The following is a 15,193-nucleotide window of genomic DNA, read 5'->3' as shown; positions in this document are numbered from 1 at the left end:
GAGTAAATCATTTGTACTTAAAACTCTTTTTAATATTCTGTCACACTTTATAATAACATTTATTTATTAGCACTTATAAATTATTTATAAACTGTGGTTTGAGATCTTCACTGAGTGTGAGCTAACGTTAGCTAATGCTGTCACCTCAGTTGCTAACCTTAACCTGGCTAGCACTATGAATCTAGCTATCAACTGCCCCAAATGAGAGTTACAAAGAACATGAATGTGGTGCTGACTGATGATTGGCCAACACTATTGCCAATCACCCCACACGGTAGGCGGGACATAAAAAGGGTATATCTGCATTCACAACACTATTAATAAATAGTAATTGTATTAATTGTAAACATTTATAAATACAGTAAGGCTTATAAGCATTTCAATTCATAAGTATGACAAAAAAAAGACTTGTATCAGTGTTTATAATAACTTTATCTCTGCCTCATATTACCGAACAGCTGAAATTTAAAAAAATCCCTACAAATATTTATTGATGGATAGACAACTGTCTCTGTCAGCTGTAAAGAATATTGCTGTTGCATAAGGACACAGTCCCCATATATTAGACTGGAGCAAGAACAATCAGTGTTTTGTGTGATGATGTAGGCTAATCTTTATAGTTGCTGCCATATCATATCTACTAGCCAGAGTTACTGAAAAAATAAAACTCCCACTTGAGTTTTGCATTGGGGCATAAAACAATCGGTGTTTTAACTACATACAGGCACTACCAACTGCTATTGCGCTACTAAATTATCCTGCCATTACCGCATGAGTAGGCTACCAAGCTTCTCCACCTCTGGGCAGCAGAGCGTTCTAGGCAGCCCAAAAATGTTTACCCAGACCAGTAACCAGGGTCTGACAATGGGCAAGTTTATTTTGCATCGCCCAGAGCACTATTTTTCCTTTCATTGTTTGTCAACTACTGCTTTAGACTACCTTTTATTTGTGATGATAATCTTCCTAGATATTATACTGCCATATCGTAGCGAGAGTTGCTGGAAAAAGAAATAGTCAATGTTTGCAATCATAATAGGAAAACAATCGCTGCCTCTATGTGTCTTGCTTGTGTTGAACCAGAATTTGGCATGAGTGGAGACGTTGAACATCTCCTGTACAGCCAGATTCTGATTCAGTGTTTGATGTGCTTGGCTAAATTACTGTTACAACAGACAACAACATTTGTACAAAAATGTCGATCATGTCTTTTGTGTACAGCAGGATAGCTGCATGTGGCCTAACACCCCAACTGAAAAAATCAATCATGCTTGAGCACTCCATGTCAATGAGGGGGGAGGGCAGTGGGAGCACTCAGCAGAAGCTAAATAGGCAACAGAGTGGACAGCAGCTATGTCTGCGCAATCTCCATATCAATAGTCACAGCAAGTCGGGTTCCAAAAAAATGGTGTCAGCCTTTTCTTCTGATCCAATTTCGCTCTGGTATTGCTCAGCCACAAGCTCTGGGCATGCTCTGCCTTTTTCCTTTACTTCATGACTATTCTTTAGGCCTATTCAGTTTGAATTATTTAGCCAACCCCACCCACCTTAGCCTATATCTAGTTTATATTATTCTTTCTAGCATTAGAATATGTAGTTCCTATTTTGAAGGAGTTCAAATGTATTAAGACATTTTTAGGTAGGAAATACATATGCTGTCAAATGTATTTTAGTTTTTTATTGAATAGAAACACCATAATATAAATCAATTGAGCTAAAATATCAGAAAAAAAAATGTAAATAATAATGGCCAGTATCTGCTTCTTTTCATAAATAAAAGAGGATAAATTATCTCAAACTGCAGTGGTCAAATGATTTGCAAAAAGCTTTACATGTGCATTGAGCGTGGGAAATGCGCTCTACAAATGTATTATTATTATTATTATTATAAAGACAGAAAAATACACATCTAAAAGCTTAATTACACAAAGGAATATTAGTGGGAATATAGCCATATAATAAACAAGAGAAAGGAGAATTTAATATATTTGAAAAACTTAAAAATGTAAAATACATTGAGATATTTCTTACTTTGTCTATTGTACAATTTGTTTTATTTGATTGGAGAAAGAAAACAAGGTAGGCGGCTGGTATGGTTCAATAAACTTTAGTGAACTATTTACAGAAAATATATACAAAACAATACATATAGTAGCAAATCAGCCTGTCATTTTAGAATGAACAACTGCAACCCGTTTCGACTACTAATTCATATGCACATCAGAAACTGTTCTTTAGAGCTTGCAACCTCTGTCCCCATGAAAAGTGTGTTTAGATCCATCTACATTCATTCCACCTGGGCCTATTAATCCAGCTGTGGATACTTACACTCTAAAAATTAGGGGTCCAACAAGGGTTCCTCTAAGATCCTCAAAGTTCTTCGAAGAACCTTAGGGTTCTTGGCACTGAAAATGTCCCCCAAAAGGTTCTTCCAAGAACCCCATAGAAGGTGGGGTTCATCGAGTACCTCCTTTGTTGGTGGGGGTTCTTGCAGGAACCTAATTGCCCAACTGAAACATTTGCATTTGAAATTTGAAAGGACAGCAGGTGCAGGCACTTAACTGGAAAATGTCAAGCTCTCCTCAATTTAAAATGTATCATATTTAAATTAATATTGTTTTATGATGATACCCTCTATCTTTTCATATTTGTGCAAGTCTTTCTAAAACAGAAAATGGAAACAATTCAATGGATATCAATCAACAAAGAGGTAAGAATATGTAGGCTATCAGAGAATGTTGAAGGCTAGCTGTATTGGGTTCAGATGACTGAACTGCTCACTTTTGTGTCTGTGTCTGCAGGTATACAGACAGGGGGCACACAAGGTATGTCTATTGGTATTTTTATGTAATGCAGGTCACATGTACCATCCTCCTCCCTTACCACTTCAATGAATATCCCATAGGCCTCTACATTATGGACAAGGTATGTGTATGAAAACCATTATCAAAACTGTTTTTTTTTTCATTTACATTTACCACAAAAACCAAGGTATGAATACTGTTGTGTGCATGTTTTGTTAATCATCTGTATAATTACTATTTTTGGGATTCACAGACTTCCCCCTCCCGACACCTCTGATGATTAACAGGAAATCTGTTCGATCACCATGCACTGCAAAAATCATTCTGGCTATGGATACGGAAAACATCAACACATTAACGCCAGAGGATATACCCATTCGACTTGGGTCTCTGCTGTGAGTTTACCTCATATTTGGATTTTTCTTTCACACGAAAATCATAATAAACACTGACACCTAAAAGATTGTGTTATTGCTGTTATTGTTATGCATATTATTATTATTAATAATAAGGGAGGGAATGTAAAAAATAAAAATAAAATGTACCCCAAACGGTTATTCAAAAGGTTATTTGAGGATCCATTAAAAGGGGTTCTTTGAAGAACTTATAGTAGTTCCCCCAAAGTTTCAATTGGAAGAACCCCTAAATGGTACTCCGGGAACCTTTTCTTTTTAGAGTGTACTACAGACTGGCGCGTAAAGACATATCCAAGCTAGAAGCCTCTATTCCCTATGTCAGGAATAACTTTACCCGCTATGAGAAACAAGCCCTTAAATCTCCAGAATGACACCTATATATTAGTCCGCCCAGCAAACAAGGGCGCTGTTACTGTACAAGACTACACTATCTATAAGACTGAAGTACACAATCACCTGAATGTACAGACGTTCCATGAGACTCACTACAAACACCACTAAACAGCTTTTGGCTGTAATGAACAGACTGTCACCGAGGGCATTGGTGACATCACCAAAGGAGAACACAGATTATTGGTGAGTAAAAACAGTTCCACACTGGTAATCTGCAGTCCCTACAAGACTGTTTTATTATCTAAATCCCAATACGGACAGGACGAATCTTCTTCGTGATATCAGACCGGGTTTGGCTGAAGACACGAAGATCTCTGCTCAGCTCCAAATGCCTTGATTGATAAATATGCCCCTATGTATTGTGACACTTTTGTTTACCAAAAACCCCACAATCATACATTAGTTAAGCGCTAATAAAAACAACTCTGCACATCATTATTGTCCAAATAATCTGTGCTCACCTCAGAAATGTTTTGCGCAGTAGGTGGCTTTTGACAGTAGGTAGCTTGAAGTCTTTGAAATAGCCTAATCAGTCTGCGTCAGCCTGCGCAGAATAGTAAGGTAGTAATCGTTTATTATTATTTTTGTTACTGCTACTACTGCATGAGGATATAAAACTGCCACAGCAAGTTGATCCCTGCAATGCAAGGATTTATTTTGTAATCTGTCTGCCAAATCCATAATCCATTAACGACGGTTCTCCGTCTCAAGCGAGGGTGCTTTCAAATCAAGAATTTGAACTTTGCCTTATCATCAAATTAATACGTTGTCATCGGCTCTATTGAAAATCGGGTAGTTATCTTCCTCATGTTTCAGTAAACCATCAGTCAAGTGTCATCATGAAAGTTTACTGTCTCTTCATTTTTTTGGGCGATTACATGTATTTTTTCCTGTTATTGTGAACTGTACTCAAAAACAATTGATGGCCTATCACAAACCTCTTTGTACGCGATTCTGGTAGGATAATGACAGCATGTTGTTCGCAGCATAAACCAGTCCATTATCTCTGAAGTTCATACATTTATTGGTGATGGATACATTAACTTTATCTTCAGCATACTGTTAAAGCACTCACATAGGCTACTTCTCTGCCAGAGCATGAGATACCTAGATATACCAGTAAGTGCGGTATAAGCAATTCCCTTATGATATCATGTTACCTCCCTAGATTTGTATTTGTATTTATTATGGATCCCCTACTCTACCTGGGTTCCAGCTAAATTAAGGCAGCTATATCATTTTAAAAACATTACAATACATTCACAACACATTAAGTGTGCGCCCTCAGGCCGCTACTACCACATATGTACAACACAAAATCCATGTGTACATGTGTGTAGAGTGCATATGTTATTTTGTGTTTGTATGCATGTGTCTGTGCCTGTTTGTGTTGCTTCACAGCCCCGCTGTTCCATAAGGTGTATTTTTTCTGTTTTTTTTAAATCAAATTTTACTCCTTGCATGAGTTACTTATTGTGGAATAGAGATCCATGTAGTCTTGGCTATATGTAGTACTGTGCGCTTTCCATAGTATTTTCTGGACTTGGGGACTGTGAAGAGACCTCTGGTGGCATGTCTTGTGTCTGACCTGTGTGCCGGTAGTTCAAACAGACAGCTCGGTGCATTCAACATGTCAATACCTCTCACAAATACAAGTAGTGATGAAGTCAATCTCTCCTCCATGCATGCATATTATTAATGTTAGCTCTCTATGTACATCTAAGGGTCAGCCATTTAGACACCTCAACATGCTCAATTTTCACATGATTCATTACAAGATTTAGTTGAGACTTAGGGTTTAGTGAATGATTTGTCCCAAATACAATGCTTTTCGTTTTAGAAATATTTAGGAATAACTTTTTCCTTCCCACCAATTCTGATACTAACTGCAGCTCTTTGTTAGTGTTGCAGTCATTTCAGTTGATGTAGGCGCAGGGTAGCCTAGTGGTTAGAGCGTTGGACTAGTAACCGGAAGGTTGCAAGTTCAAATCCCCGAGCTGACAAGGTACAAATCTGTCGTTCTGCCCCTGAATAGGCTGTTAATTAACCCACTGTTCCTAGGCCATCATTGAAAATAAGAATTTGTTCTTAACTGAATAGTTCATTAAATATTAAAATATAGTGTTGTGTTATCTGCATATATAGACACACTTCCTTTACTCAAAAAGCATATCGTTAGTAAAGATTGAAAAAAGTAAGGGGCCTAGACAGTCGAGTTGTGATGCATGTTTTGTCCTACATACTGTATATATATATTTTTATCCCAGCCCCCACCCACGCAGGATGCCTTTTGGTAGGTCGTCGTTGTAAATAAAAATGTGTTAACTAACTTGTCTAGTTAAATAAATGTTAAAAACATTTTTTTTAAGACAAGCTGCCCTGGGGAATTCCTGATTCTACCTGGATTATGTTGGAAAGGCATCCATCCATTAAAGAACACCCTCTGTGTTCTGTTAGACAGGTAACTCTTTATCCACAATATAGCAGGGAGTGTAAAGCCATAACATATATGTTTTTCCAGCAGCAGACTCTGATCGATAATGTCAAGACAGACACCGAAGTCTAACAAAATAGCCCCCACAATCTTTTTATCATAAATTTTTCTCAGCCAATCATCAGTAATTTGTGCTATGCTTGTTTAATGTTCTTTTATATTAGTAAGCTGGAAGTCTGTTGTCAATTTGTTTACTGCAGAATAGCATTGTATCTGGTAAAACACAATTTTTCCCCTTTAATAAGGGTTGGTAACGGTCTGATTGGTCGGCTATTATTCTACAATGTTGAAAATAGTAAAAATAAAGAAAATCTCTTGAATGAGTTGGTGTGTCCAAACTTTTGACTGGTACTGTATGTCGATGTAAATGGTGACCGTGTACAAAGGAGTTAAGTAAAAACGACAAATTATGTACTATAATGTGTGTGTGGTAGCATAATCACGAGTGTTTTACCTGTTAACTTCAGGTGTTAACCTTATCCTCCCTCCCTCTCTTTTTTCTCCCTCATATACAAGTATTCTAATTCTCATTCATTTGTACTCTGTAAATAATATCACCATCTTGAAAAAAAGTTATTACTCAAAAGTTTCTCATTTGAGTAATATAAGTTCTAGATGAAATAATTAACTGATGAGTTTTATGGTTAAATATATACAAAAATTATCCTATGCTTAAAAATAAAGGCCATGATGTAATTTACCTTAGACAAGATGCGTGATATCTGAACAACAACAGTGGATTTATATGGCAAGGAAACCGGTGTTCCTTAACAATGTATTGGTTCAATTTAGCCTCCTAGTTGCTATGGTAACTATAAGTGAGTTGGCTCAGCTGGAATATATTGCTTGCACACATTTTGTGGAGAGAGAGAGATTATGAAAGATGGAGTGGGTGAGGAGAAATGAGGAAATAACTTTATGAAGAACAAAATAACAAAGTACATTCTTTTGATCCGATTGGAAAACCTCCACATGAATCATTCACTGCATGACATCATAAATGTAATGTTTATCTAGGTCCCTATTTATGGGAATAACTTGAGGGAAGTTGTTCAGAAGTATGCTGTTTTGTTAAAGACTGATCAGACTTTTTCCCCACTGATATTCATTTCCTTGTACTCATCAAATTTGAAAGCTTTGATGTGCAAATTTAAATGACACTTTCTCTGGAAGTGCAAATAAAAATTACACACACATAGGTCAATGGAGTGACTCAAATGTCCACATCATCCTTTAATTAATCTCTGAAATAACCAAAGGACTTACACTCTTAGAAAAAAGGTTCAAAAAGTTGTTTTTCAGCTGTCCAAACCCAAAAGGGTTCTGCCTGACACACAGAAAGGTTTTTCAAATGTTCTCCTATGGGGAAAGCCAAAGAATCCTTTTAGTTTCGAGATAGAACATATTCTTCGAAGAGTGTAGAATGGTATTCCATTACTGATGCAACCATCCAAGTACAGACCTCTGTTAGCTAAAGTCAGGTGCCATTCCCAAAGGCTAAAGACATCAAGCAGACATCAGGTTCAAGGGGAGGGCGTGTGATGAAACCAATGCAATTTTGCAACTCATGCTTACCTGGTTTGATGGAAAGGGTGGCACTGCTAGATGCTCTCCCAGCCTCATTGGCAGCTGTCACACAGTACATTCCAGCATCACTTGGTTTTGCACATTTGATGAGAAGTGAATACCGCTCTCCCTCCACTTTGACCCCATAGTTTGGGCTGTTAGTGATCTCAATATTGTCTCGCCTCCAGGTAACTAGATAAGGACACAGATCAGGACACAAATATAAGCTGAGGTGATATCAAAAATACATATTTAAGTGGTTTGAACAGGGAATGGTAGAAGCTGCCAGGGTTGAGTACAGAACTGCAAAGCTGCTGGTTTTTTTCCCCATATGTATCAAGAATGGTCCACCACCCAAAGGACATTCAGCCAACTTGACACACTGTGGGAAGCATTGGAACTGTGGCAAGCATTGGAGTCAACATGGGCCAGCATCCCTGTGGAACGCTTTCAACAGCTTGTAGAGTCGATGCTCCAATGAATTGAGGCTGTTCTGAGGGCAAAAGGGGATGCAACTCAATATTAGGAAGGTGTTCCTAATGATTTGTACACTCAGTGTATGTGCTACAGAGAGATTGAGATAGCTTGCCTTCTGGGAGAGGAGTGCCAGCAATGATGACTCTCAGCAGGACCTCAGTACCAGCAGTTGCCACAGTGTCCTTAAGAGGAAACTCAAACATAGGGGCCTCCAAGGGGTCCTCTTCAGCAGACATGTAAGAGTCGTCTGAAGAATCTGAACAGATTACGAAACGTAATTTTAAAACCCAGTTTTAACGAAATGACAAAGACATTCATGGCTGTGTTCAGAGCTGAGGAATACCCATTAGCATTGGAGTTTGAAAAGACAAGGTTAATAAGGTAAGAAGCCTCTAATATACACATGACAGACATTTTCATTTTGACCAAAAAATATAGAAAATAATTCGCACCTAACTCTGGAGACATGGGCCTAGCGCAGCGACCCTTCCCCCAGGTCTTCTGTGTTTGGCCTTCTTTCACATTGGTCACCTCTTTAGACTTGGCAGTCTCTGGAAGAGCTTCCTCTTCCATGGGCTCTTCTTTGACAATGATGTTAGGTATGATTACCTTGGGGGCTGGCTTGATTAATTCCACTTGCATTTTTTCCTCAGATGGGGAGACTGGAATATTTGTTGAAGAGGTAACCAGCCATGGAGGTTTTTGCGGAGGTTGTATTGGATGCTCTTGTACAACGGTAGGCTTTTTCTGTACCAATGGACTTTCTGGTTTATACTCTACTTTTCTTAAGGCTACCTCTACAGGTGTTTTTCTTCCTGACGATTCTTCCTTTGGGGACTTTTGGGCAGGAGATTCTTGGATGTCCAGAGACTCTTGCATATGACATACCCTCTGAACAACTGGTGATGGAGACCTCTGAAGGATCCCCTTGATTGGACTGACTCGATTTACCTGTCTTGTTGGCCTCTGTCTCGATAAGTCAGCCAGTTGCATAGATTCTGGAGCGAATGCTACTTCTCCCAATCTACTGACTGTTATGTTACTCATGGAGGGGCCCTCAATCTCGTGGGTTTGGGGCGAAGGCTGGTCCTGCCGTGCTTGTAGGTGCAGTCGTGGTGATTTTGATGGCACCACCTTTTTAGGCTGTTCTGTCTCTTTCTGCTCCTTCTCCTGATGGGCTCGCTCCCTTTCCTGGAGCTTCTGGAGAATTTGCGGTGGGAGGGGCTCAATCTTCCTCAAAGGCTGCCTGCCTCTTGCCCTGAGCGAAAGCTGCTCGATGGAGAAGGACTTCTTCATGTGAGGTTTACCCACAAGCTTCTTGATTCGTTGAGGCTCTTCAGTGAACTTGTTCTCAAATTCCTGGACCTTCTGGGTGGTACGGGGCCTGCAGTCCTCTAAGGACGCAGCCTTCTGTCTGAAATTGGACCTCCGTTCGGCAGCGTCATCCTTCAGAGCCTCTCGTAGGTCTTCCCTCGAACTCCCTCTGGAGATGCCCAACCGGTTCCCTCCATCGTCTGAGTCGACAGACCCAGCGTAGTTGAACCCGGCCCAGGACCATCCCGAGATGGAGTCTTCATGGTCATAACTTTGCCTTCGCTCTTCAAAACCGCGCATCTTCTCAAAGATCTTGGAGCTTGCTCTGGTCAGTTTTGGGGACTGCCTAGGCTGGTACTCCTTGTGGGAGCACTCGTTGACACTGACAGGTGTCTGAGTAAGGGAATTCTGAGTGCTGCTGTGAGACATGGCTGATAATTTTGGATGTCTTAACATTTCCTCAAATTCAGCAGGGATTGTGTCTTGGTAGTCGGTTGGTACAAAATGTTTCTTGCGGGGTGTGAGGGGTGTGTGAGGGGCTGATCCAGAGCAGCTTGGCATTGGAGAAGTGGAGGGGCATTTAATAATTCTGGGGGAGAGGGGTGGGAGGACTTGTGGGGAGGATTCCCTCAAAACATTTTCAGATTGGCTCCTGAAAGAAGATGGTTATGGGAAATTATCTGTTAGAGAAAGAGTTCTAAATGATACCTGGCCCAGTGTGAGAATTGTCAAGGATATCATTAACACTGGGAGTTCTATTTTCGGCTGGCGTTAAGGCAGTGCTATTTTCATACGCACATGCTTGTAGGCGCTTTGCTATCTTCCAACCCTTGCGCAAGGGTTGGTCATTTTTCCATCTAACATCAAGGCTCTTGCGCTGAGGTGGGAGGAATGGAAATATCTGAGCTGTGTCCTTAAAATCGTGCACCAAATTGCTCATTTCATGCAGTGCAACTGGGAATATTTAAAAAGCTAGTCATAGCAGTAAGGCAGTTGGTTATGGCATCAATTTTGCCAGCGGAAGTGGATAATAGCCTAATCAGTAGCCTATCACCAATGTTTATTCAAATATCATCTTCGGGAGCAGCAAAAGTCAGCAGACATTCACCTTTTTTCTTTATATTAGATTTTTTTTCCAGCTTCTGTAAAACGTTTTGACTCATTATGTGCAATGCCCATTGAATGAACAATGTCAGTGACAGAGGTGGCCTTCACGGATTCACCTGTACTCGAAAACCCGAGACCCGATCCGGGACCTGAGCAGATCCGGATCCAGAATGTCACGGGTCTGGGTCGGACCTGATTGTCAGGCGTCTCAGGTATGTGTAATTTTAACGGACTTATCCGGAAGGACCCATGCAGATCCGAATGTAACTGCTGCGGTAGAGAGAGAGAGATTTTTTTTATTTATGCTTCTGCTCTTTGCTTTTCACGAGAGTGCCGACTGTAGCAATTTTTGTTTTTGTTGGCCAATCATAAGTAATCATAGCGGCAATAGGCTACAGTTATAGAGCCTTCAAGGGGGGCAAAAGTAAAGAGATATCTATTTCAGGGAAAATTTAGTTAAATTAAACAATTAAAACTTCAAGGAGAAGAAAAAGCTACAACGATTAAGAGCCACAGGTAGACTGCTACTTTATATTCTGAATGGAGTTGTTGTTGTTTGTAACTTTGTAGGATGAGAAAGTGCATGCAGCGTCGATTAGCCTAGCTAGCTAGCTTAACTAGCTTCTCCTGATTTGACTCAGTCAAAACCAGTACTACATAATCCTATTGGATGTTAAATAACCTAGCTATGACAGCTATTAGTCTACTATAGCGTGAATCGGTTTGGTTGGTTGCTGTCTCTAATGCCTCCCTGTTCCATGTCACTCGCTCACATTTACAGTAGTCTACACACACAGAAAAACATCCTTGGGTCTGGTCGGAATGGGTCTCTATATTTAAAAAAAAAAGATTTATATCAATGCAAAGGGCAAGATATAGATGAATAACTTTTGAGGCTATTAAATACTTTCAGTCTGGAAAAACCCCACGGCTTGATGGCTTATCAAGCTTTTTTTGATATACTCAAAGCTCCAATGTTAGCTTGTTTTAACCACTCCTATAGAAATGGTAGTCTGTCAGGTACTCAGCAGGAAGGTCTGATTGCACTATTATTAAACAAGACCCAAATACCAAATATAAAGACCCAGTCTATCTTAAAACTAGAGGCCTCTTATACTTCAATGTTGTGATGCAAAAATATTAGCGAAATGCATAGCATTCAGAAGTAAAAAGGTTTTACCAGGTATTGTTCATCCATTACATGAACGATACATTGGAGATAATACATGACAACTACTATAAATAATAGAACATCATGAAACATCTAAGATGTCAGGCCTGGTATTTATTGCGGATTTTGAAAAGACCTTTGATAAAGTCAGACTAGATTGTATTCATAAATGCCTGGATTTTTTTCAATTTCAGTGATTCTCTTATAAAATGGGTCAAAGTAATGTATAGCAACCCCAGGTGTAAAATAGTGGCTACTTCTCAGAGTTTTGAATTGTCAATAGGAGTTAAGCAAGGGTGTCCTCTGTCACCATATCTATTTGTTAAGGCCATTGAAATCCTAGCTACTAAAATCAAATAACAACATTAGAGGATTAGAAATCCAAGGCTTAAAAACAAAGGTTTCCATGTATGCCGATGACTCAAGTTTTATTTTAAGTCTGTAAGCTAGATCCCTGCAATGTTTCATTGAAGATCTAGAGACATCTTCTGGATTCTCTGGACTAAAACCTAATTATGATGTGTACAGTATTACGTATAGGACCTTTAAAAAATAAAAGTTTTACATTACCCTGCAGTTTACTTGTAAAATGGGCTGACGGTGAAGTAGACATACTTGGTATTCATATCACAAAATATATAAATGAGCTCTCCAAAATGACTTTTAATATAAAACTGATTAACTCCTTAGTCATATCTCAGTTTACTCACTTACTTATGGTGCTGCCCACTCCTGATGATTTGTTTTTCAAATCACATGAGCAAAAAATATTTTGCTTTATCTGGGATGCTAAACCAGACAAGATAAAGCGTGTCTATCTATATATTGAATATGAATTGGGTGGGTTGAGATGATTAAATATAAAAGCACTAAACCGCTCTCTAAAAGCTTTACTTACTCAAAGTTTTACTTGAACCCTAAATAGATCTCAAGTAGATTACTAACAAAAGCTTAAAAATGGCCTTTTTGACTTCATGCAGGTTGCCATGTCTCATTTCCATTAATTTAATCTTTCATTTAATATTTTTCAAACAAGCATTCCAGAGCTGGCAAAAATGTATATTTCATTCCCCTGAAAAGATAGAACAAATATTACAACAAATATTATGGCTGAACTCAAATGTGCTGGTTGATAAAATACCTGTATTCATGGAAAATACGTTTGAAAAGGGTATTTTGTTTTTAAATGGTATTGTAAATTGGAATGGTAGAGTTATGTCCTTCATGGAGTTATCAGAACTGTATGGGAAGGTCTGCTCAATCCAAGATTACAACCAATTGATTACAGCATTACCCCCAAAATGGAGGAGGCAGGTGACAGTGGGAGGAGGTAGGGAACTGGTCTGTCTGCCCAATATAAAGAATCACAACTGACGGAGGAATACAAATTGCATAAATAGGAAAGTATACCAGTTTTATTTGAGGACCAGGATGTTGACAGCTGTGCCATACAGATTGCAAAATAGTTGGGAAGAGATTTTTGATTTACCGATTTCACAGGGTGTATGAGTTGATATATAAAATGAAGCAGGATTCAAGACTTCGTGCTTTTCAGCTAAAAATATTATATAGAAATCTTGCCACCAACAAAATGTTGTGTATTTGTGGCATACAATCATCGAAGTTCTGCAGATTTTGTTGTGAGGATACAGAATCAATAGACCATTTATTTTGGTACTGCCCAGGAATAGTTGAAAATGTATAACAGTGATCTAAAATTGACCCTAGAAATAGTACTGTTGGGAGATCTGGAGAGACCAGGTCATTCAATGACTAATACTGTATACTAATACTCTTAGTAAAAGTATTCATCTTAAACTCGCAATCTGTGTATCTTCTATTCGATTAGATAGATTGAAATTGTATGTTAAACAGATATACTGTGCATAGAAATCCGAAGAGGGTGGCCTGCAGAGATAGGTGGGATGGGCTGAGGGAAGCTGAAGGTTGGGATGTGTAATTTGGAGACAAGTGGGATTGGAGATGCTGGGCGGAGGATATAATGACAGTCAAAGATAGAAGTAATATTTAAGTCAAAATAAAACATAACAAAAAGTAAGTTTGAGTGACACTGAGGGGCAGTGTTGTTACAGTTAATGCCGGTTTACCTGAGGCTGATGCCGTGCAGGTGTTCGTACACATGCATATACACACACACTCATTCAAATGCGCACATGTAAATAGTGACATACATGCACTCAAACATATTCAATTGGCCTTGCTGTTATGATTTTTGTTGTCCTTGATGTCTTTTGTTTTTGTATTGCTGTTTTCTGCTTTCCTTTGTCTTTCTCTTTGTCCTCTTTTGTTCATTTTGTTGGTTGTTGGTGCGGGGGAGGGTTTTGGGGGTGGGGAATGGATTTATTGTATTTTTTTTCCCCGGGAGGGGGTCTTGGAGCAGGGTGTTGACCCTGGTTGCTTCTGTGTGTGTTTCTGGATGGGAGGCTGTTAGATGACTAATGTGATGCAGTTGTTGAGCATTTCACCGCAAGTATATTGTATGTTTTAAATATTATATTAAAAAAATAATAAAATATAGATATATTTATGCCTATTGGGTCTGGATGGGAAAGCGCCAGGTTTCTAAGTGTCTGCAGGAAGCCTGTTTAGAAACATTGTTGATAAAAAAAAGATTGCTTATTGTTTTTCGTTGATCACCTAAATGTAAAATCGTTGTAATTATGTCTGTGGCGCTGAATTCACTATTGATGTTTGCCTGTTTGTTTGTTTACCTTTACAATTCTTTACAATTCTTTACCTGGCAAGTCACCATATGGGTCATATCAACGGCGAAGGTAGCCTAATCTTATTATACTGTTTGGAAGGCAATGTCCATGGCTCGGACATGAAATGCAATTTTCGAAATGCAAATACAACATGTAGCCAAATCTACTTCCATGTTGAAGCCAACTAGCCTACTTTTTTGTATTTCAAAAATGTTATAAATCTTTGTTATAACTAGGCCTATTATACAGTTACTGTAGCCCTATAATATTTAATAAACTATCTTCAATGGATAGGACGAACATCCATGCCTTCATTTCGAATTGGTCATCAAACACCATCAACACACAACTTGAAGCAATCACATAAAAAGCCCTTGTCACACCTACAATTTATGAATTGATAGAAAGCCTGCCGCTTTACGCTAACCCCAGGGGTTGCGCCCATAATTCCTGCCATCAAAATAGCTCAAATATTTCTGTGAATGCACTAAGAATTCATGTTTACATTTGGTTTGTAAAAATAGAGCTCTTGGGCTGCCAAAATTATATTACACTTTATATGAAACAAAAGATTTCAAGCACATCATTCTGTTTGTTAAATCACAAGATTGTAAACAGCATGGCAAACTGAAAATCATCTATTCAACAATGGCATGCATAACAACCATAGAAGAACCAAAGGGGTCAATGATACCTCGCACATGCAATGTGATGTAAACGGTGCTCTG

The 15,193-nt window shown here is 38.8% G+C and overlaps 1 protein-coding gene across 1 annotated transcript in view; it reads right to left on the bottom strand.

Moving 5' to 3' along the window:
- The window catches only part of LOC115101006 (striated muscle preferentially expressed protein kinase-like), a 180,625-nt gene that overhangs the window by 116,479 nt on the left and 48,953 nt on the right, over positions 1–15,193 (bottom strand). Inside the window, 3 exon segments of the mRNA XM_065023552.1 lie at positions 7,680–7,862; positions 8,260–8,403; positions 8,600–10,113. Coding sequence (XP_064879624.1) covers positions 7,680–7,862; positions 8,260–8,403; positions 8,600–10,113 — 1,841 coding nt within the window.

This window comes from Oncorhynchus nerka, linkage group LG1 (genome assembly GCF_034236695.1).
Source record: "Oncorhynchus nerka isolate Pitt River linkage group LG1, Oner_Uvic_2.0, whole genome shotgun sequence".
Lineage (NCBI taxonomy): Eukaryota > Metazoa > Chordata > Actinopteri > Salmoniformes > Salmonidae > Oncorhynchus > Oncorhynchus nerka.
This window is presented reverse-complemented; position numbering and strand designations above follow the sequence as displayed.